Genomic DNA, 23625 nt, shown 5'->3' on the forward strand with positions numbered 1-23625 from the left:
TGTCCACAAAGTGTACGATGTCATGAGTGAATTCCGCCAACTGTGTTTCACAGGAATAGTGTTTTCGAAAACCGTGTTGGTGGGGATAAAAGAAGTTAATTGAATCTAGATGGCTTATGGCCACGGCGCCGCGCCGCCGGCAGCTGCTCCGCACCACGTGACCGACCACGTGACAGCGTGGCGGTTAAGCCACGCTGAAGGCTCGAAATGCAGCCTTAATATAGCTCTCGCTACAAAATGAAGTAGGCTGCCCTCTACTGCACTCCCTAATATTAAATGGAGTGCGCTATGGACAGCTTACTCCCTTTTTCACTCCCATACAGGCGTGTTCATGTTAAGCGTGTGTAGTTCGGCTGCTGAGCCCAAGGTCGCGGGACCGAATCCTGGCACCAGTGGCCGCATTTTCGGTGGAGACGAAATGCAAAGAAACTGGAGGGGACGCTTAAGCTTTGCCTTAACGGTATGACGCGATTGCGTAATGGGTTAATTCTCATAAATACATGGAGAATGCCACTCTGTACATTACATTCATAGATCCCTGAGAGCCCTCATAGCCCTCCTGGCGCAGTGATGCAGCGTTTAAGCGATGCGCCGCTGTCCCCTGCGATGGCAGGTGCTGGCGGCGCTTTTACGACCCATGCAGCTGTTGACAAGCAATTGCAAATTAAAGATTTTTGAGGAAAAGAAATGGCGCAGTATCTCTCTCACATCTCGGTGGACACATGAACCACGCCGCAAGAAGGGATAAAGGTTTTTTTTTATTTTATGGTGGTTTAACGTCCCAAAGCAACTGAGGCTATGAGGGACGCCGTAGTGAAGGGCTCCGGAAATTTCGACCACCTGGGGCGCCATAACCACTGAGCCACCACGGTGGCCGGAAGGGATAAAGGAGGTAGTGAGAGAAGAAGGGAAGAAAGAGGTGCCGTAGTGGAGGTCTCCCTGGAATAATTTCGACCACCCGGGGATATTTAACGTGCGCTGGCATCGCACAGTCCACGGGCGCCGTTTGCGTTTCGCCTCCATTGAACCGCGGCCACCAGAGTCGGGTTCGAGCCCAGGAACTCCGGCTTAATATCCGAGCGCCCTAACCACTGAGGTACCGCGGCGGATTTTGGACAAATGGGAAAAACAGAATAGTAATTTAAAACAGGTGCAGCAGCTGATATGAAAACGCGGGGTAGACTGCTCGTCAATGAAAGCAGCAATAGTTTCAAGCTCTGGAAGGCGAAAAGCAGGTAAATGCAAAGCGTAGAGCATACTCCTGAAATAGCCCCCCCCCCCCCCCCCGCGGTCACAGGCACAGATAAACCACTGGGTAAAAAAAAAGCCAGTCATTATTATGCTGTGATTTCCGCCTTGAGTAGCGCAGGAAAGAAGGCTACCGAAAAAGGAAAAGAGTGAGTACGACTACTGTGAAAGTGACATGAGCAACATGATGATGCACAGTTAAAGGGCAAGCGAAGATGTTTTCGAAGTTGACGTGTTTAAAGCGGTAAAATGTGTGAAACTTGCAGGTAAAGCATGCGAAGTGTTTTTGTGCTAGGATTTTAAATTGTCATGTAATCGCATAATAAAGCCACATCGGCGTTCAGGCTTCCCCGCAGTGCGCAGCGACGGGCAGAAGAACCAACGATGACGTCACGTAGGCTGGCGCTGCTTTCCAGCTCAGAAACTGTTGCTTCAAGGAAGTAAACCGGCGGCGCCGAAGGTGAAGCCCACGAAGCATTGTTTGGCGGTGTTGGAAAACGCACGGCAGCTCGAGGGCGATGGCAGCAGACGTGTAAAGTTGCGGATACAATGACGTCATCACGATTTTCTCCTACGTAGTGCGGAGAAGCGTGTCATTGTAGTTTTAATCGGCAATTACGTCACTATTTTAAATGCTAGCTCAATACTACTTGACATGCTTTACCCAGAAGCTTCATGGATTGGATTTCCTAAGAACCTCACATTCTCAAAAAACCATTTCTCTTTCCCTTTGAAACATTTCGAAAGGGGAGAAATAAGAACAATAATGACGATCAGTTGATTTTCGCAATAGACATCCTAAACCACCTGCAGCAGACCGCAGCAGCGCTGCAGCAGACGACGCCGCTGCGCCCACTGTTACTATTGTCTGCGCCAACAGCCAACGACTCCCAGCAGACCTTGCGAAAGCGCGTGACTTCCCTGGCGGCGTGTAGCTCGCATAGCGAAGGCCTCTCCTGAGGTGCCCTTTCTCCATGAAGCAAACCAAAAGAAAGACAGAACGAAAGCTATAAACCTCGTGCATGTTTGCAAACAAACGAGGTGGCGCTGCAGTCGCTAGCGGGCTCGCGGTAAGCTTAAGGCCAGGGAGTGGCGTCGCTGAGAGGTGTTGAGCGCGGGTTTTCAAGGCTTGCAGGCGCGTTTCTGGGAATAACAGCAATGATTGAGGCTTTCAACTCAGTACACGAGCCCGCGTTGGCCACGCGCGGCGTATTCAGAGAAATAGTTCGCCACTGTGTACTGTATATATGGTTAGTAGTAAACAGAAAGCGTTTCTGCAGTTGATTTCTACGCTAGGTATTCAATAAAGTAACAAGTTTTTGACACTCTGAAATTGCCAGAATGACTTTACTTCGGGACAGTAGTGAGCGGAAGTGCTGGCGTTGTTTCGGCGGAACAGACGTGCGCTCACCGTCTGTTGACACACGTGTCGCGCTGTGCGAAAAGTGGGGACAGCGTCGTGTCCCCGATCTCATCTGTCTCGCTTAAGCGCTGTTTTTAGCCGCAGGATCACGCACCAGCCAGGCCGACTTCTTCTCTTGTTAAACTGGTCGATTTGGAGAAAGTTTTTCATTTCGGGAATTATTGTCTGTCCTAGCCCTTGGTGTCTTCTGCACCGTGACGAAAAATTACAGCAAAATATTCAGTATAAATTTATAAATTAGACTTTTTAGATGTTTAATCGTCGAACATTGTTACGTAATTTCCTTGATTTCTTTGAGGTTTTCTTTGATTTCAGTGCCACATTTCTTTGACCAAAGCGAAGGCAAAGAGGCCATAAACGAGGGAATAAACTTTAGGGTTCGTTTTCTGACCTTTCACATTTTCTGCTGTTGACATCACTCACACCTTCGTAATTTCGCAACGCATGGAAATGATTCTATTTGTCGCAAACGGTTGCTGAGACATTGAGGAATGTAATAAATCTTTCGATTTTTTTTCCTACACGTGCACTACTATGTTAGTTATTTTTGTAAGAAACGTTTTCATGTTACTATGCATGCATAAGTACTGATCGTCTAAAAAAAGAACTAATAGCGTCATCATACAGAACAGGGCCCTGTGAACAAGCTGGCATAAAAATATTTGCGCACTTTCTGCTCAATTATTTAAGACTTGGGGTGACTTGACGAGGGTGTTAATTATAATTACCCAAGAACTGCACCAGGTATAGCTAAAAATAAAACGCATTACCGAAACTAGCGTACCAGTTTCATATTTGCACCAAATTTATTTACATATGGAATGCATAAGTAACGAAAACACAGTTCATTGCCGCTTGCCCTCTCAATCTTGCCACGTGTCTGTTAGCAGCAGGCCTGCTTCTTTCAAAACAAGCTTCGCGATCATGTACTACCTCATTGAACATGGCACATGCATGATGCAATAAAAAAGCATGCGGCATTTAGCACACTTAAGGTACGTACGCAAGGCACGCACGCCAACTTTACTGCGCAAGATTGACACAACTTACCAGACTTCTTTCTACTCGAATCAAATAATTACGCCGGTTATATGTAGCAACAGTTTCAAGTAAATATTAAATGCCATAAAACGCGCCGTTATATCATGCTGTGCTATTAACAAAAGAACGCACTCTGGAGGCGAGTGAACCTGCCGGCGCCCCGCGCACACCGCCTGAAGGTGATAAATACGTGTGCAGCTACATATGTTTGTTTCCTTGCGCAGTTACAAGCGTACTATGATAAACATCTTTGGTTACAGCCGCGAAAACAGACACAACACAAGGCAGAAAGACGGGACGGAGCGCTTTAATTAATCGAAGCTTTTTTTTATTGCAAATAAAAGAAGCAAGTGCGTCAGAGACACGTCCATATCTTTTTATAAGGCCGAGAACAATTTTTCCACTCGTTCGCTATCATATCAACTCTGAAGATGATAGCATTTCTTGCGTGTAAGACGGTATATATTTGTGCGTGTTGCCTTCGAATAAATCAGTTGAGATTGGCGCTCTGTCCCGTCTTTCTGCCTTGTGTTGTGTCTGTTTTCGCGCCTGTAACCAAAGATGTAGAGCTACCAACTTGGCCAGCAAAACGTTCTTTTGTACTATGCCGATGTTCAGGTGAATGAACACAGTACCTAGCATGCTATTAAGTACAATGAGTGGCAACGGCGATCGACTCCCAGACTTCGCGCTTTACTACCGCGGCCCATTCCCTGTTAGCCGGCTCTTTAATGCGGTATTTATCTGCCAGAAACCTATCGAGGCTAATTTAAATTTAATTTTATGCTACTACGCGGATCCAACAGTGACGCAGCTGGTCAATACATGCTGCTTCCGCACTGCGCAGGCTTGATGTAGCCGCTGGTAGCTGCAGCAGCTGCGGTAAGCAGGGGCAGGCGGAACCTGTTTTGCCTACCATACGAAAGTCGCTGCTGACAGCAGCGCCACCGCATCTTCGTGACGTCGCGGGGTGAAGGAGGTCTATTGGTCAGGCCAGGGCAACACGTGCTGAGCCGTGTTATCGCCAAGAGTCAGCCGAGGTCAGTCTAGAATCGCACCGATAGACAAGGTTGGAAGCAGAGATAAGAGCGTACTTTTGCGGGGTGCATTAGGCAGGCATTTCAGTTCCAAGCGGAGCAGACGGACGTGTTGAGCGATACGCCTCCTGGAAGCATGCTGTACACGCTTGTGGGGTATTCCCCTGAATTGGACTGGCGGCCCCTACTCTTCGCCAAGCCTATTCCTCGGCACAGGGTATGCGGCGCCTGTGGTCTGGTGCGCAAGAAGACGGCGTTCCTTCCATGCATGCACGTGCTGTGCGAGTCCTGCTACGGGCAGTGCGCGCAGGAAGGCTCTCACATCTGCCCCCTCGACGGCTGCGGCTTCCAGGACGAGGACGTCGAGAGGAGGGAATGTCCCGCAGAGGAGGTGCTTCGAAGAGAGGTATGCGATAAGGGAAAGAAACTATAGAAGCCTTGCGCTTCAGGTTTCCATTTGATTATGCGTTGGATGCTTTAATGTAAGGGCATGTAATGCGAAGGCGAGATTAAGGGCAACAGAATGGATTCCAAGAGAAGGCGAGCGTATAGCATAGGCAGGAGAAAGAGGCCAAGGAGTCCATGAACGAGACACGACCTTACAGTATTCATGCACATATATGTATTTGCGAGAACATGACGTACTTGACTGCTTAGAATTATATAGCGTGAAGTATGCGCTTCGTTTAAGAAAACGCTTTCATTTTACTCCCATGATTCGATCGGAGGACCGGTCTTTTTCAACAGTGATTCGCTTCATTGGTGTCTCCTCTTTATTTATATTAGACCCAGAGGAGGAGGAAGAAAAGACAATACAGAATAAGTAAAAATATAAAAAAGCAAAAAGCATGAAAAGGCATCTGGAGCTGCGCGAGAGGGGTTTGGGGTAAGGAAACCAAAAAGGAAAAGAGTAGGCGGGCTTACCCTGGCAGGAATTTCAGGGGGGGGGGGAAAGAATCTCTACCCAACCACAAAGAGAGGAGTAAAGCAGCTGTCAAATAGTTGTTTTTCTTTTTTTCTTCTTTTTTTTTCTTCGGGCAATACTTTCCCTTTGCAGCCTCTGCAAATGGACATCCCACCCGCAAAAAAAAACGAGAAAAAAAACGAAAGGGAAAGGGGGAAGTAGGGGAGGCAGCCAAAGGAATGTTGTCAGTGTGAGCAACCTCAACTCATAAAATAGAAAAGAATGCCAAATGGTAAACAAAAAATAGAATAAAAAATGTAATAAGAAATTAAAAGAAAAGGCGATATGTGGCCTTCGCAGGACCCAAGAATGATTTGAACGAAAGATGGAAATAACTAGCCGAAACAAACATCCAAAAGAGATATGACCTCAGACGACGCAATCAGTGGCGGTGCTTTGTCCATTAGGCTTGGAATTTTTGTTGGTCTCTGCCATCGAAAGAGATTATGATAGGATACCGTGATTTTCGTTGATGCCCTTTTGCACTGTGTTAAACTTGAAAATAAAGTATGAATCGCGTTGTTCGCGCTCCCGAGTGTTTTTAAAGCCACTCCGTAATATTGTTGCTTTAAGTTCATCAAACTCTTGGCCTTTCTCGCGGAGTTGTCTCGAAAGAGGGAGGCTAGGTAGAGAGTGAGCACGTGAGCGGTGGTTATTAAATCTTAATCGGAAGGAATTGTCTGTTCGTCCCATGTATTGCATTTGACATTTGCCACACTCGAGCATGTAAACAACATTACTGGAATCGCAACTTAAATCTTCTCGGATAACATGTTTGAAATCTGAATGGGTAATTTTGGCCAGTGCTGTGGTTTGCGTGTGTTTGCAAGCTTGGAATCGGTTCTTTCCGCACTGTGTGCAACCCACTGGCCTCGGTTTATTAACCTTTGAGTGCACAAGGCGGGTTTGTAAATCTTTTGGTCATCTCTATGTTACCTGGGGTCCATTGGAAAAACATTTTTGAGAGCCGCTCACTTTGTTCTATGATATTTGAATCATTTGTTAAAGGATTTTGTTAATGTTTGCAAGGTTGTTTGTGAACGTCCGTACTAGATTAGAGCGATGTGGTGTTGGCAGGGATTCCGTAGGGATGTGATTATGATTAGTAACTTCCGTTCTTTTAATGGCATCGTTGATGGTAGAGGACGAGTAGCGCTGTTTCTTTAAAACTTCGCGCATGTGATTAGCATTTTTTGAAAATCTTTCGATCGAGAGCAAATGCGTTTGAATCGGATAGCCAGTGAGTATGGAATTGAACTTTTGCAGCGGCGTGGGTTGCAACTGCTGAAATGAAGGTACTGTTGCATGTCTGCTGGTTTTTATAAACGGTACTGATTAATGCACCCCCTTCAACACGAACCAAAACATCAAGGAAGTTAATCATATTAGTTGAGTAGGTGTGTGTGAAATATATTTGGATGTATGTTGCTGAATGAAGTGATAAACTTAATTAGTTCTTCCTCTGTTTCTGTCCAAATCATGAATACGTCATCAAGAAAACGTTTGTAAAAAGCAGTTTGGTTGGATATCAGGAAAGAAAGTCTAATTGAATTTTGTTCATAAATATGTTGGCGTAATTTGGTGCCATTTTAGTGTCCATAGCCGTACCACTGGTATGAAGATAATATGAGTTGTTGAATTCAAAAGTGTTCAGGTTAATTACCAAATCTGCAAGTGTCTCGATAGCACTTGGATTGGGAGAGTCCCGGGTACTGTGTTCTTTATATGCTCCGACCATGGCCTGGATTCCGTCGTCATGTGGAATGTTCGTGTAAAGTGACACCACGTCCAGGGTAACTAGGAAAGCGCCGTGAGGGAAGGTGACATCGGACAATTCTCTCAGGAAATGCTTAGCATCGTGTATGTAAGATGGATGTTTCGAAGATATATCTTTGATGAGAGAATCCATGTAATATGAGATCGGTTCTGTCAGTGTGCCGACGCCAGAAACAACAGGCCGCCCTGGATGAGTCTGTTTGTGCATTTTCGGAAGCATGTAAAAGCGCCCGTGGAGGCATTTTTTGGCGTCAGCGGCTTACGTTTCGCGGTGCTAATTCACCTTCATCGCTTAGTTTAATGAGAGCTTTTGCTATGATCTTCTGGTGTTCAGAGGTGGGGTCTGATGATAGTTTCTTACAGAATTTTGAGTCGTTGAGCTGGCGCTTGCCCTCCTGAATATTATCATGTTTGTCCAAAATAACTACACCTCCACCCTTGTCGGCGGGCTCAATGACGATGTCGGTTCGTTTCCTAAGTGAGCCTAACGCGTTACGTGTTTTTTTTTTTTTGTGAAGTTGGCTGGGCCAGATTTTAGTGTCCCGAAGGCCTGAAGAATGTCTTTTTGTATCGCTTTAATATATAGGTCAGGATATTTATCCCTGCCAGTATTAGGTGTCCACTGTTCCTGAGGTTTGGGGCACCAAGCATTATTTTGATTTGGTTTGTCGAAAAAATATTCCCGTAGTCTAAGTGTTCGAGAAAAGTAATCCAGATCCTTGAGTAATTGGTACTCATTATGCTGGCCATTATTTGGGCAAAATTTTGGGCCTCCTGATAAAAGGGACTTTTCATCGGAGGTAAGTTGGGAGCTTGATAGGTTGATTATATTTTCCGGAAGGTGTGGCTCTCCAGGTGTTCAGTTTAATGTGGTTGTATGTTCCTTTACCCTTTCGTGGTTATTGTCGGGGGGGGGGGGGGGGGGGGGGGCGGGATGACAGCAATGTCATCACTAGAGAATATTTTAAGTTTCTTTGTCCAAATCTGCTTTCTTTTTCTCAACTGAAAGACCTCAACCTCATTTCTCTGGGGTGCTGAGGGTACGATGTAGAGACGCGCCCGTCTCTCCTCGAGTGTTATTGATATTAATGTCTGTTCAAAGTAATCAATTGTTATTTTCAGCTTAGGCTGGACATGAGAAGGAAGGAGACGGGTTTTTGTACCCTTGCCGGGGAGAGCGGGTTGTTCATAGTGCAGGCTTGATGTGCGGATGCTAGAGGGGCAATGCGGGGTGGACAGGGTGCTCCCGACGGTGCGGGAACCATGGCCGATCTCCTTCCCTTTCCTGCATAACCTCGGCGAAAGAGCCACAGAAAGTTGTCCTGGAGTGTAATAACGTTCACCGGACAGTGCCCTTGCCCCTGGTCCTTCTCAGTTTGCATGCTAAATTGAAACAGAACCTATCCTGCACCCGTGTAGAGCATGTCAAAGGCTGAGTTGTTCAGGATGGAAGAACAATAATTTTTTTTCCCTGGGTCTCGAAAGAGCGGAAAATTTCAGGAAACGAGGCATAGGAGGGGGAGCGACGGGTTTGTACGCGGCATGGAGAGATGCGAGAGTGGCGAATGAGGCTGCGGCGCAGACACCCACCGTCCGAGCTTCGGAGTGAGATTCGGAGGTCGTTGGTTCGCGTCCCATTGGCTTCATCGTGTTTTCCTTCTTGTTTCGATCCTATTGTTATATTGATGCGATTAAATAATTACACATTAATCTTCGATTAATTAACACCACAAATTGTACAAAATACATACCCTGTGCTCCTTAGTTTCAGTGACTGCTGGCTTACGTCATGTATGCCCCAACGGCGTCGGTTATCTTCACTGACAGCGCGCTGCACTTACAAGTGTTGTGGCGACTGGCTACCCGCCTCTTTGGACAACTGCGGACATGCATAAGCGAAGAACGCGCAATATAACGGAATAAAGGAATTAAGTATGGTGCAAACACCTTGGTCATTTCTCAGAATAAGGGTCGTGTATGCGTGTTATCCTGTGCGGTGCGTCATAACCCGTGAGCCTTCAGTGGAGCCCCGGTGAAAACTCGCTACTACTGACGATAAATTCGGCAGAATCTGCTTGCAAGGAGCACAGGTGACGCCGTGACACTGAGGCCTTCGCAACGTGCGAAAAAACAAACAAACTTGAGGCTCCTATCTACACCGTGAAGGCGGTTGGACAGCGGAGCTGTAAACGACACCCAATTACTCATTGCGACGTCACTCGAAAATTCACACACGTGGCTCTACAAAGAGTGAAGCCAGAGACAAGTGAGATTTACTTATGTTCCCCATTATTACTTCACAATGACATTCACGACTGCTTCATGATCAGTATGATATACGCTGAGATTTTCAGTTCTGACTGTAGAGATACTCTTTGCTAAAGTTCAACTCAACCAACCACCATAAATGTTGGTTGAGTTGCATTAGTGAAACACGAGAGTGCGAGCTCTTACATGATGAATTGAATGAACAACTTGTTTGGCGGTTTTGGTATATCCACCTTAATTTCCCGGACAATGGTGTTATCCATCGCTATTGCGCATGAAGCACTCAATGTCAGCTTTGGGTGTATTCGGTGAGATGCATGCCATGAAAATTACGACTCCGTCTCTTTTATTCACGGCACACACATCACCACAGTCGACTTGGCCTGCATACATCATGCGGTTTGCACTTCAGACGAGGTCTTCTAATGACGTCAACCCCTTTCGAAGCAGCTGCAAACCTAATGTTTACCGGAATGCGTAGGACGGTGTTCCCACTGTTCACACGCGCCTTATCATCCATCATGTGCTTTTGATGCTTGTTTTGTGGTTTTTCTTATTGAACACGAGTACTGAGCTGTGTGCCTGATTTTAAAGGAGATGCGCTGTTTGCATTAAATTTTTAGCCTGGCGTTTTTTGCGTACGACAACGACACGAAAACTTCCTTGGACGGTAGAGGTACATAGCTTCGCTGCAAAAAAAAAAAAAAGTCTTGCTCTACCGACACTTTTGCACGCACACGAACACTGGGATAATATGTAACTGCATCTCGGCAGTTGAAACTAATTCAGCGGTCGAGAGCAAACGGGACCAAAGTTATAGCTTGCTGTGAACTGTCGCCGGATGGCTTCATTACAGTCGCAGTCGTTTTCAGCGCATTCTTGCTTTGCCCATTGCAGGTTAAATGCTGGAACGCAAAACACGGCTGCGGGACTGTGGTGGCTGCTGCCCTGCTCTCCGAGCATTTCCAGCGAGAATGTCGACACCACTCTGCACAGTGCCCCAAGTGTTCGGCCTCGGTTCTTTGCAGCGATGTGTGCGCACACCTGAGATCGGACTGTGCAACACAGTCGACGCCTCTTGCACCCGAGTGTGGCCATCAGCTCAACGACACGGATGACACAGCACTCTCAACATCTTTCCAACGAGTCATTGAGGAGCACGTGGCGGAAATGGGAGTGCATCTAAGACAGCTGGTTACTGATGTTCAACTCCATGGTGATAGGTTGAACGAAATCACTCATGGGGTAAACACTTCTAAAGAAGCGCTCACAGGAAAACTGACGCAAGCAACGATCCAAATTCAAGAAAGTATGACAACAGGTGTGCGCGAAATCGCCAGTGATAACGGGCAGTTGAAAGAGCACTTGATAACGCGGAATGATAACATTTCGAGCAGCCTAAAGGCACTGGAAGAAAAAATGAAGGATGAGTTGGTGGCCGCAACGAGACAGAGTAATGACAATTGCTCACGAATTCTGGCATCATTTCATGAAATGAAAGTTGAAACTGTGAATAAATGCGAGGAGACACTGCTCCGCATTCAGACATTGCCCCCAAGGGATGAACCACAAGGAGAGCATGTGATCTTTGATGTCAAAGGAGTGAAATCACTCGAAGAAAAAGCGCTGGAGAAACGCTGGGCTGAGTACGAGACCGACCAGGTGTACCTCTGTGGCTACTGCATGTCACCTGGAGTGGCATTCATTAGGGATAGTCAATCAGTGCACCTTCATCTAAGGATGCTTTTGCATAAGGGCGACAACGACGACGCTGTTGAGTGGCCATTCCAGCACAAAATACGGCTGAAGTTCATACACCCAGGAGAAGGCGTGTCGCCTTGCTTCGTTGAAATTAAGCCACTCCGGGAATCTGTAATTGTACAAAGGCCTACAACATCAAGTAAGAAAGCATTTTGTTCGGCTCTTCCGTCGTTTAATCTTGGCGCTCTCAGGAACTACGGCTGCGTGTTCGAGGACACACTTCGGATTAAATGGGAAGTGCTGCCGTGAGCCTCGCTGGCAGAAGGCGTCGGATGGAAGCCATTCCTTTCCTCTGGCATCGCTTACAGCAGATTGTTGCTTATGCATGATCTATGCAGTACAGATAAATCCATCTGAAACACAACCCAGTCTTCATCTCGAATGATTTCGCTTTGCATCAGCTTCATTGCTTCATGTTTACCATAGTGGGTAACTCCACTTCTGTACTCTGATTGTGACGGCCACACAGCACTGACAACACGAAAAGATCCCCTGCAGCTCAATAAGGGGTCAATAATTGTCTATGCTTTCGTGGCAATGGTACTGAATACGTGCGAGAAAGACAAATGACCTGTAGTGAAATGAACGGCCTCTATTATTCAACATGTGACCTTGAACTAAGGCGAAAAACTTGAGGAGAGAAATTACTAATAAAAAAAGTTCGCATCATGTTCTTATGTTCCGTCTTTATTTTCGGTCCCTGGTGTGCCATGAATTAGAACGTCTGTCTCGGAAAAGGCAACGTTGCCGCCGCGGATGTGCTTTGACTTCATTTTCTGCCCTTCGGACACACCGCATCGGGTGTTCGACTGCTGTTCCCAAAGCTAGCTGCCGCGGGTGGTCGCCTGAGCTGTGAGGAAAATTAAGAAAAAAAATTCGGTGAGGAGATGTCCGCGTCATTCATTCTAGACCTGGTGTTTATGGATGAGCCTATCTAAGTGGCAAAACGACATTGCCGTGCGTGAGATGTTTCGCAGAAAGCGGACATTCGTGCCTGAGCACACTCGGCCGCAAGAGGAGTTTAAAAGCTTCTGCCTGTCATGATAAACACCTAATATTATTATCAGTGCGCACTTGGTCACGGTGGTCCGGTGGGTCAAGAAGTCTTTAGCACTGGACCCTATTCATCTCATTGCCCTAAGCCTACAGGCGTAGGCTTCAAGTGACTTGAGTGCCTCGAGCATCTGGCAATTCATCCTTCGTATGTAAATGTTCGATCCACAATTGGATGTAATTAAGCTTAAAAGCCCTTGCTTGATTACCTCTAAACCATACGCCTTATAAAGACAGAGCAACATAAAAGAATTCATAAAAAAATTAGTCTGTCTGCTAAATGTTTGTCCAAGTTCAATAATTATTTTTCGGTCCCGGTCAAGAAAGCAAAGGCACATCGTCTCGATATGGTTTACGCCTGAACACAAAAAATAGGGGAGCGAAAGAGTGGAGGTATCATACCGGTTTAATGATACTCGAAATTGACCTTTTAAAGGGTGCAACAAAAATGTGGAAAACCTATAGCCTCATTAAACGACATGCTGCGTGCAACAGTTGAATGACCGATATCGCGCTTTGAAAGTGCAGATCGGTTGCCCCGATATTCCGTTCTTCGAACTTCGAATCTCTCGTTTTCGCCTCCATCTTTGACTCGACTTTATCGCCCGTCATTTGGCGCTGGTACCGCTGGCACATACCGTGGACATGAATTCCATAGTATGTGGCTGCCGAGGGTGGCTGCAATTCACCTCCAGTGCACGGCCTCGTGATGGATGACACATCCCAGACAGATTTTACAGCAAGCATAACTGATTTACCTAGGTTTATAAACAGGAAGGCAGGGCATAAATTCTCCCGAGGGCAAATAAAGAAGTGCGATTTAATTACAACCCCCAACTTCAAATGCCAGGAGAAGCAGAGGCCGTAGGCACACACATGAAAGTCGCAGCATTGCTGTACAGGAGAAACTAGCAGAAAGCACTCAACCGCTTATGTGACAAAAACAAAACACGGTAATACTGTATACAGCTTGGATAACGACGCCATGAAAGATATAATTAGGCAGTACCGTAAAGTGTAGCAACCAGCGGCGAAACAAGGACGAAACAAACATGTAAGACGCCTTACGTGTACGTCCTTATTTTGAAGCGAAAGCTTCCCTACGCTAGGTAAAGCCGATTTCGCAGTGCGTTGCCGGTTCACCTTCAAGAGAGCCAGAGATCGAGAGCGGCTTTAGGCCTTACCGTGTGCCGTCCACTATGGTGTCGCACCACTTGACCTTTCGATTCGCCGGTAGAGGGCGGTACAATAGGCCGCAGCGTTCATTGGGTGACCAGCCTCTCGCGATCACCCCTTAATTTAACTGCCACCTGCCAGGGTGTCAGGGTGGACGCGCCGCCTATGCAGTGTGCGGAACGCACTCAACGTTACAGACGCCAAGCCGCGTCTAGTTTCCATATACAGAACAGTTTTCCCTCTCTAACCAGATTCATCAGTAGTTAAGCCGCACCTTATATATATATATATATATATATATATATATATATATATATATATATATATATATATATATATATATATATATATATATATATATACATATATATATATATATATATATATATATATATATATATATATATATATATATATATATATATATATATATATATATATATATATATATATATATATATATATTGTAGGGGTGTGTTTATTCGGTGAACCCAGATGATTCCAGCCGCTCAGGGGAGACTCGCAGCGATCATCTGGGTTCACCGAATAAACACACCCCTACAATTGGTGGAGGTGCTGGGTAGAAGCGCGCTTCTTACGAAGCACGTCGTAGCTCTGGCAAAGCTTGATCACGTCACTCACCGTGGCAGGATTTTTTACCCAGAGCATTTGGCACGCGTCGTCAGAGATGCCTTTCATGATGTTCTCGATCTTATCCGCTTCAGTCATTAGCGGATCGACACGCTTGCATAGGTCCACGATGTCCTCTATATAACTAGTGAACGACTCATCGACTTGCTGAGTGCGCTCACGCAAGCGTTGTTCTGCCCGGAGCTTGCGAACTGCAGGGCGGCCGAACACTTCTGCAAAATTCTTTTTAAATGCAGACCAAGATGGCAGGTCTGCCTCATGGTTGCGAAACCAGAGGTTCGCCACGTCAGTCAGATAAAAGATTACATTGCTTAGCTTGATAGCGTCGTCCCATCTGTTGTAGCTACTGACGCGCTCATATGCCGCCAACCAATCGTCGACGTCCTGGTCGGCTGTGCCACTGAAGAAGCACGGATCACGCTGCCGTAGAGCTCCAGAACACAGCACGGTGGTTGGGAGGGGCGACGATGTCGTGGCAGTGTCATCCGGCATGCTGGAAGCAGAGGGTAACGTGCGGCTTCTTAGTTCCAGGGTGGACGGGAACGTACCCAGCAGCACCTGCACCAATTGTAGGGGTGTGTTTATTCGGTGAACCCAGATGATTCCAGCCGCTCAGGGGAGACTCGCAGCGAAGCGTCAGGCGTGGCGAAAGAGCAAGGCAGCGAACAACTTCTTCGTCCTTGAGAGCGGCAGCACGCGACGCATGTCAGTGGTTATATCGATGAAGATTACCACACTACAATATATATATATATACATATATAGACACGCCTACGCGGCGCGGTGAAGTAACGTGAGGTGCAGCGCGTCAGCAGCGCCGCACCTTATGTGTGACAGTTTTCAATCGAGCGCGTGCAGGCAGCTCTTGTCGTCTGCTCGCCGTGGAGGTGTTCAGTGATGCAGTTCTCGCGTGTTTTTTGTGTGCGGTCGTGCATAACGAGACTAGCGTCGTCCATGGAGTTGGCCATGGTCGACGACGGGGACATTACATAGTTTCTTGTTATGGAATAGTTCTACTCTTACGACAGTGAATAACAGGAAACCAACTCCGTGCTGTCCTTAATTGTTGCTACTCACGTGTTTGGACCGACTGCGGCCGAATTCCGAAGTACTGTAAAAGCATGGTTGCAATTGGTACTTGAATTTCGAATTCATGAGTCTCTTCAGAATATCTAGAGAGTCGTTCGAAGAACTTTCGGCGCGCTTCAACGCCCTGCATATTCTCTGACGCCTATAGGGGGCGCCCACAAATTACCGCCGAGAGCCCGCCTCGCTCATTTAGCTCTTTATGAGCAGTTTAAAAGCTACCTCGCTGCTTTGCGTGAGCCCCGGCATCCCCGTAGCCGCAGCAGAATTAATGTCCAGGCAGCGGCGAACAAGCAGCATCTGCCTGCATGCTAGCGCAGCAGGCAGAGGTACCTGCGCCGGCAAAACACGCCCGCGATTCGCCCTGCCCGTATTTTTTTAGCAGCCCACACACCATTGTTGCGCCGTCTGAAAAAAAAATGTTTTGTGTGAACTCGCACGCACACGGACGGTTTAGCTATGTGTTACAAGTAGCAGGTACAACAAAAAACACAGAAATCTGCCTGCTCTCGCGTATATTTCAGCGTCATTTTCTCGCAAAATGACTTAGGACCCCTCGACGACAGCGAAGACCCCCCCCCCCCTCAATTCACCTTCAACACTTACGAGCATGTTAGCGTCGTCTGCGCGTCGTCTGCTCAAAGCTGTCTGCATGGGCACAACTTTCCTGCACCTCCTTCGCGGACGGTGCCAGGGTTCCTTGCACCACAGCGACACCACGGTTGCACCCAAATCAATCGCGGACAGTGGCGCAGGGGGCGCTGTGAATCGAGGGCTTTGGTGCAGCGCACTGTGAACCGGCGCCGGCGGTGCAGAGAACCACGGCTGAATCAAACAAAGCTAAGGTGATTGGCGGTCTGGATCGCGCCGCCCACCACTGCCAGGGGGAACACTAATCATAACGCATACCTGCCGCATGAATCGCATTGATCGCCTGTGACTTTTTGTAGCGATAGCTACATTACGGTAACATTTCGAGCCTTCAGCGTGGCGGCGCCGCCACGATGTCACTTTGTTGGTCACGTGGTGCGGAGCAGCTGCCGACGGCGCGGCGCCGTGGCTGATCACGTGGTGCGGAGCAGCTGCTGCTGCCGGCGGCGCGGCGCGCCGGCGAAACCGAACTGCACGAGCTGTGCGCATGCACCGTGTCAAATGGGACGAAGATGAAGAAAGAACGCTCAGCGAAACGGAGCGGCGAAAGACTGACCTTGCAATTCAGCTGAGCAAGTTCCACTCGGCCAGCAGCAGCTTTCGCGTCGCTCCAGGTTTAACCAGAGCTAAACCACCGCCAATTTTTTCCATTCTCATTTGCAATGTCACTCATTACTTCCATTCCCCTGACATACCCGAGGACGTGCTAAGTGGCTCGCGGATGATATCCTAATTTCTTAGTGCACATTTTTTTTTCTTATTTCTACCTGCGCAGCGACGCCAGGCCACCGCTAGTTCTGATTTGACCACCGGTTAAGGTCAAGTTTAGACGCCTTGTTCTACCGTCATCTTGGATGTTCTTACCAGGCCACATGGTCTGTGCGATGCGGTAGAATCTGTCAGCCACTTGTAAGCTGAGTTTGGCGCATATGGCTCCAGACATCTCGTTCCATAGAATTTCTCAACATTATCTAAAGAGAAAGCTAGCGCCATCTTCTGAGTGAGTTTGTTAAAGAGCACTTCAGCCACCGCGGGAATACAGGAAAGACAATAATAATAATAATTGGTTTTGGGGGAAAGGAAATGGCGCAGTATCTGTCTCATATATCGTTGGACACCTGAACCGCGCCGTAGGGGAAGGGATAAAGGAGGGAGTGAAAGAAGAAAGGAAGAAGAGGTGCCGTAGTGGAGGGCTCCGGAATAATTTCGACCACCTGGGGATCTTTAACGTGCACTAACATCGCACAGCACACGGGCGCCTTAGCGTTTTGCCTCCATAAAAACGCAGCCGCCGCGGTCGGGTTCGAACCCGGGAACTCCGGATCAGTAGTCGAGCGCCCTAACCATGCACTGAGCCACCGCGGCGGGGCACACACAGGAAAGACAAGGTTCCTTATTTAGCTTGGTTCGCGTTGGGCTTAATAGTGGATTCTGCATCTGAATGGGCAGCTGAGTCGCGATTTCCTCCCCATCGTGCAGATGAAATTATTTAATAGTGCATTTTTTCACATCTTCCATAAATTTAACGCAACAGTCGGGCTGGTATCGAAACTCTCGAAGCGCTTCCTTAAGGTTTACCGCGAGATGAGTCGCACTGTTGCGGCTGAATCCACGTTTCATGCCGAAGAATAGCCAAGCCAAATACGAAACCCCATCTTCCCGGCATTTCTGCGCATTCTCAGTGGTGGACGACGTGCAGTGCCGCCTGCCTTTCTTGTAGGTAAGAAACTTTGGTCTCGTCCTCGTGCTATCCACCGTTCGCGTGTGCCCACCCAATGCCACAATCAGTGACTTGCGAAGGTCAACAGACCAATGCAAAGAACACGCACGGGTCTGACTTGCCATAGACTTCTGTCTATGAAGTCTATAGACTCTCTATAGACAAACCCTCAAGAACAGTTTATAGACAATCTATAGATTTATAGCCATACACTTTTAACAGACTTTTCTATAGACTAAAAATAGACAAAAAGAAATATCTGTATAGACTCTCTATAGACAAACCCTCAAGAACAGTTTATAGACAATCTATAGATTTATAGCCATACACTTTTAACAGACTTTTCTATAGATTAATAATAGACAAAAAGAAATATCTGTATAGACTCTCTATAGACAAACCCTCAAGAACAGTTTATAGACAATCTATAGATTTATAGCCATACACTTTTAACAGACTTGCCTATAGACTAAGAATAGACACAAACAAATATCTATAATAAGGCAATAGAGTCTGTAAAAAGTCTATACACTGTCTATAGACCATTTTTGTAAGGGAAATTTATCCTGGTCTCCGTGCCAGTTCACCAGTCAAGGCACTGCACGAGCCAGCCCGGCATCAGGCTCTTGAGCCCCGTCAGAACCTCCTGCAGCTGTCCCTGGGGACGCAGGCGGTGCCGTTCCTGGCGAGCAGGTACCCGTCGGCGCAGACGCAGGCGTTCATGCGGCACAGACGGAGGCATCGCCGGGGCCTCAGGTCGCACACGGCGGGGCAGAGCGAGGCACAGACCTCGAACCTGCGGTTGGGCCCGCAGTCCGGCTGGCACTGGGACACTGGCACGCAGGGGCCGTCAGCCGATGACCTGAAAGGGGGGAAGCTTACACACTGCCGTTACGGCTATTTGCACAATTTGCACGTACATACTCGTACTTGCCAGTCGATGACCAAAGGCCAACAACAGCAGCATCCGCATTCGCGTTTACTCAACATTAGCGCCGCTTTCTCGTGGTGGACCGAACTACATATTTATGCTCGTTTGGAAAACGTGGGAATTTGTCATGAAGTATACTTCATGAAGTATACTTCATGACAAATTTCCACGTATACTTACATAGATCACGCTCCTCGCATTACCAGGAATTCGAGACAAGCGTTTCTTTCTAGTTCCCTTGGCTCGCATGATGTGGCGCATCCCTTACAAATATGGTCTATATATAGTCTATAGACTCCTCAAAGACTGTATTTCCTTATTGTAGATATTTAGTTTTGTCTATTCGTAGTCCATAGACAGAAGTCTACTAAAAGTGTATAGCCATAGATCTATAGATTGTCTAGAGACTGTCCACGAGATTTGTATTGCAGATAGACAGTTCCCTATAGGGTTTGTCTGTAAAGGGATGGCTTTGAACATTCAAAAATAGCTCGTTTGCATCGCATTCGACGTAAGAAGGAAAAAGAATGACCGGAGTTGGCTGTAGAAAAGAGCCTGATAGGCCGCGAGGCTTAACGGCACTGTCTGGAAGCTGTCCCGAATTCCTTGTAATGATCGAAGCCTCGCAAAGACTGTTGCGGTCGACAGGGTATGCGTCGATAACGATCTCTCGGTGGAAGGCAATTGCGATGGCCCACGGAAGTCCTTGCGACGTCATAGTCGAAGTTTCAAAGCAAACTGCGTATGGAAGCCAGCTTCAATAAGCTAACGGACTTCGGCGTCCTTATGAGGCCACTCGGCTTATTGCGTCAATTGATGCACCCTCTGTAACGTACGCATATATAGGAATAAGCGATTGCACGTAAATGTTAATTCTTCCAAGTTCACAGGGCAGGCGTTGCTAGCTCATTTTCAAACAAACGATGGGGGGGATTCGTAGGAGCGTACGCCTGTTGCACGGAATGTATACAACGTAATTTGTATACATTAATGTCGACTTAATGTCGAGCCTTAACTTGTAACTGCCCTTGAGGCGATATGCAGGCTTAGTGATGTTGATTCTATTAGGAGTGTACTTTCCCGGATTCCGATAAAGGAAAACGCGAGATACGACCGTGACGTCACTTTTTGAGCAGTGGTTCTACTAAATGCCTTGATGCGAGCGCCAATTAAGGGGTGCGCGGGGAAGCAAGCGTTGTATATCGAATCTCCGCTCGCAATCATGAGATGCTCGAGGGGAAAGCGTAATTTATTAAGCGAGCAAGGCGATCGATCGAGTCGCCCGTCGTGACTTCAAGTCGTAACGGACAGCCTGCAAGGAGACATAAGTACATGTGGAGAGGATGTGCGCTGACCAGGAAGTTGGCAGGGAAGCGGCCCGATGAAATCAGCGACGTTTCCAGCTTGAGACGTTGCACAAGAATTCCATGAGGGGTCCGTGTACGAACGTTGGAAAATTGGCACCCGGATGTCGTACGCAGCAGCTGATTATGAGCTATATAAATGGCGGAGCGTCTCTGTAGAGGACATAGGTGTGTGGGGATGTGCGTGTGCTAAGACAGGCTATAAAAGCCGATGTAATAGTGCATAATAGTGCTCACCTATGTGGGACAAATTTGTACAGTCTGACCAAAAGGCTTGAAATTAAATTGAGGACAGCACAGCGAACATTAGAAAGGAAAACGATAGATACAACGCTAAAGAGGCCCTGAAACACGTTTTTCAGTAAAGTCCTGGTATGCCTGGGGTGTTAAAGGGCGCTAATTGACGAATACCCTCTATTCGGGAACAACTCAAGAAAGAAGCGGCGAACGCCCGTCAAAGGAGGCCCTTCCAGCCAATGGCGTCGGCCGATTCTCATGAGCCTGCTAGCCTGGCAATGCAGGGAGTGCCAGATGAAACTGGGTAGTCCTCTCCCTGCATTGTCATGCATGCGGGGTTCTTGACTATTGTTCGAAATGCGTTTTGTGTAAGCCGAGTTCTATGGAATAATAATAATAATTGGTTTTGGGGGAAAGGAAAATGGCGCAGTATCTGTCTCATATATCGGCGGGCACCTGAACCGCGCCGTAAGGGAAGGGATAAAGGAGGGAGTGAAAGAAGAAAGGAAGAAAGAGGTGCCGTAGTGGAGGGCTGCGGAATAATTTCGACCACGTGGGGATCTTTAACGTGCACTGACATCAGACAGCACGGCGCCTTAGCGTTTTTCCTCCATAAAAACGCAGCCGCCGCGGTCGGGTTCGAACGAGGGAACCCCGGATCAGTAGCCGAGCGCCCTAACCACTGAGCCACCGCGGCGGGTCGTTCTGTGGAATCAAAATTTAGAATTTCAGCGTCTCGCGCCTTTTGCTCTCCTCTCGCCATGCTTTGCACGCTCAAAGGTCGGCGCCCCTTGAAACAACCCCGTTCGCCCAGCCCCACTATCGGACTGCAGACGCGCGCTGAAATCCCCCCGGGACGTTGAGCACCCTGACGTTCCAGTGCAACGAGGCCACGGCAGCTGAGTGTGGCATCTGAAAGAATCTGACGTCACCGCGGCCGCCACTCTGTTGCCTGTGGGGCACTGCGAAAGGCCGCCGGCATGTCTGAATGGATCACCGCCTCCCGTTCCGCTGTATATTATAAAATGGTGTCGCTGCGCGCGGTATCTTCGCCGAAATCTCGTTAACTGCTTCTAAGTCATAAAATACATAGACGGCGTCTGTGTTTTCTGCATGATAAATGCGAGCGACAAATGTGCAGCGCGGGAAAAACAACTCAACGAGCTTATAAAAGCATATATTTTTGACGTTCGATATTTCGAACCATCAATGCCGGTGAAGAAAAATCAACAACTGGGCTCACCCTCGCTGTTGACTGCGTTCAATTTCGCAATATAACCTTTCCGAATAAAATAACAATATAAAATTTATTTTCCTAGCTTTATTTAGTTATTCGTCTAATTATTGAGCTCTATCACGTACATAATGTCCGCCTTGCTGTACAATCCACCTGTGCATACCGCTCCAGCATACCTCTTCTTGCAGTTTTTGAAATAAAAATCTGGAAACGTAAAAAAAAGTTGCTGCAGTGCACCTATGAAGACATGAAGCAAGCAGAGTGGGTCAGGGAACAATCGCGAGTTAATGATGTCCTATCTAAAGTCTAAAAAAGGAAATGGGCAAGGACATGGCATGTAATGATAAGAGAAGATAACCGATTATCGCTTACTGTTGTGGAGTGAACTTCAATACAGGGCAAGCGCAGCATGAAGGCCACAGATAGCGAAGTGAACAGATAAGATAAGATAAGAGCAGTCGCAGTGCTCGTCTTGTCTCTAATTTGTCCATCATTTGACTTATTTGTTCAAGACCATGTACCAACTGACCCAGATCGCCACTCTTCTACAAGATTAGGAAGTTTGCTGGGATAAGATGGCCGCAGCCGGGTTTAACTGGAGAGAAATGGGAGAAGCCTTTCTCCTGCAGTGCAGTAGTTAGGCAGGCAATGATGGGGCTGAGAGGCCGATATTGGGCGATCGATGGAACACGTTTGAAGGATGTCGGCAACATGACAAGTTTGGTTTGACGCCTTGACGCGGCAGGTAGGCTACCAGGGATATGCCTCAGTGGAGAGTTCCAAATTATTTAAAGACCCTGCGGGGGGGGGGGGGGGGGGGGGGGTTTGTTCTTTTTTTAACGTGCGTTGACACCGCGCAGCCCATGGGTGTCTTGTATTTCGCCCCCTTCGAAATGCGTCCGAGTTTCGTTCTGGAGGCCTTGGGCCCAGCAGCCCAAAGTCGAAGGCGCAGTGTCAGCGCTGCGGGTCAGGATTAACTGAAACGCGGGGCTTTGCTAACAAAAGAGGAAAAACTGGAGGGGGGACACTTAAGCTCCGCCTTAAGGGTATGACGTAATTCTTTTACATGCAGAATTCGTCGTTTTCTACATTCACGGATCCCTGGACGTCCTCGTGCCACTCATGGTGAAGTGGTGCAGCGGTTAAAGGGACCCTGAAACAATTTCGATGATCACACTGTAGTGCAACAGATCAGCGGAGGTGGTCTTTGTGGGCATTCGAGTCAAATGCATTAACCCTGTAGTTTAAAAATATTTTTTTTTAAATCGCAGCTCGCAGTATCTCGCTGCCGATTAGGGCGACACACCATACCTTGCCTCCTCTACCCAGATGTCGTCCGTGGGCAAACGGGGCGAGCTTGAAGCTGGCCGGTTAAACGCATTCCAACCGGAGTGCTGCCACGGAAGCAGGTTATGCAACGATCCCGAAATCTAAATTTTCTATTTATTTTGTCTATTCTTTTTAACGTTTTTTTTTCGCAGTTTTATCTCGCTTCCGGACGTTCGGAAATCAGCCTGAATTCCTGACTTCCTATATAACACGCTAAAGCGACTACGAATATCGTTCCTTGCATCTCTGCACTGTACATTCTCTCTCCATCATCCCTTCCCCTCATCACGCACCTGATATATCCGTGCTTGCAGATGCAGCCGGCCTTGCAGGAGCCCCGGCAGCCGCCCTCGGGCATGGGCTTTCCGCACACGAGTTCGCAGTCGACGCCGCAGTCTGCGTACGCCTCGTTGCCACCTTGGCAGGTCGGCTTCGGACCCCGTACACCCACTGCGCGGTGGGTCGACAGCCTCGTCACCGCCAGCAGCGACAGTAGTAGTGGTGGTGGTAGTAGTGGTAGCAGCAGCAACAGTAGTAGTAGTAGTAGTAGTAGTAGTAATAGTAGTAGTAGTAGTAGTAGTTTGGTTTGGTTTGGTTTGTGGGGTTTAACGTCCCAGAGCAGCTCAGGCTATGAGAGGCGCCGTAGTGAAGGGCTCCGGAAATTTCGACCAA

At 47.7% G+C, this 23625-nt stretch overlaps 2 protein-coding genes across 3 annotated transcripts in view; one reads left to right on the forward strand and one right to left on the reverse strand.

The window, feature by feature from the left end:
* The first annotated feature begins 4835 nt into the window (after positions 1–4835).
* Positions 4836–14015, forward strand: LOC144104077 (TNF receptor-associated factor 6-like). The gene is made up of 2 exons (XM_077636871.1): positions 4836–5155; positions 10655–14015. The coding sequence occupies exons 1-2, from the start codon at positions 4886–4888 to the stop codon at positions 11765–11767; spliced, it is 1383 nt and encodes a 460-aa protein (XP_077492997.1). The 5' UTR covers positions 4836–4885; the 3' UTR covers positions 11768–14015.
* Positions 14016–18225: 4210 nt separating this feature from the next.
* The window catches only part of LOC144104080 (TNF receptor-associated factor 6-like), a 46151-nt gene continuing 40751 nt past the window's right edge, over positions 18226–23625 (reverse strand). The window contains exons 3-4 of one of the 2 annotated variants that reach the window (XM_077636876.1): positions 23247–23403; positions 18226–18717 (exon numbers count right to left, since the gene is read on the reverse strand). In XM_077636876.1, the coding sequence (XP_077493002.1) occupies positions 18492–18717; positions 23247–23403 (383 nt within the window). In that variant the 3' untranslated portion in view covers positions 18226–18491. The remainder of the gene's footprint in view (positions 18718–23246; positions 23404–23625) is intronic. The other variant, XM_077636877.1, reaches the window with a different exon arrangement.

The sequence above is a fragment of the Amblyomma americanum genome, chromosome 9 (genome assembly GCF_052857255.1).
Source record: "Amblyomma americanum isolate KBUSLIRL-KWMA chromosome 9, ASM5285725v1, whole genome shotgun sequence".
Classification (NCBI taxonomy): Eukaryota; Metazoa; Arthropoda; class Arachnida; order Ixodida; family Ixodidae; genus Amblyomma; species Amblyomma americanum.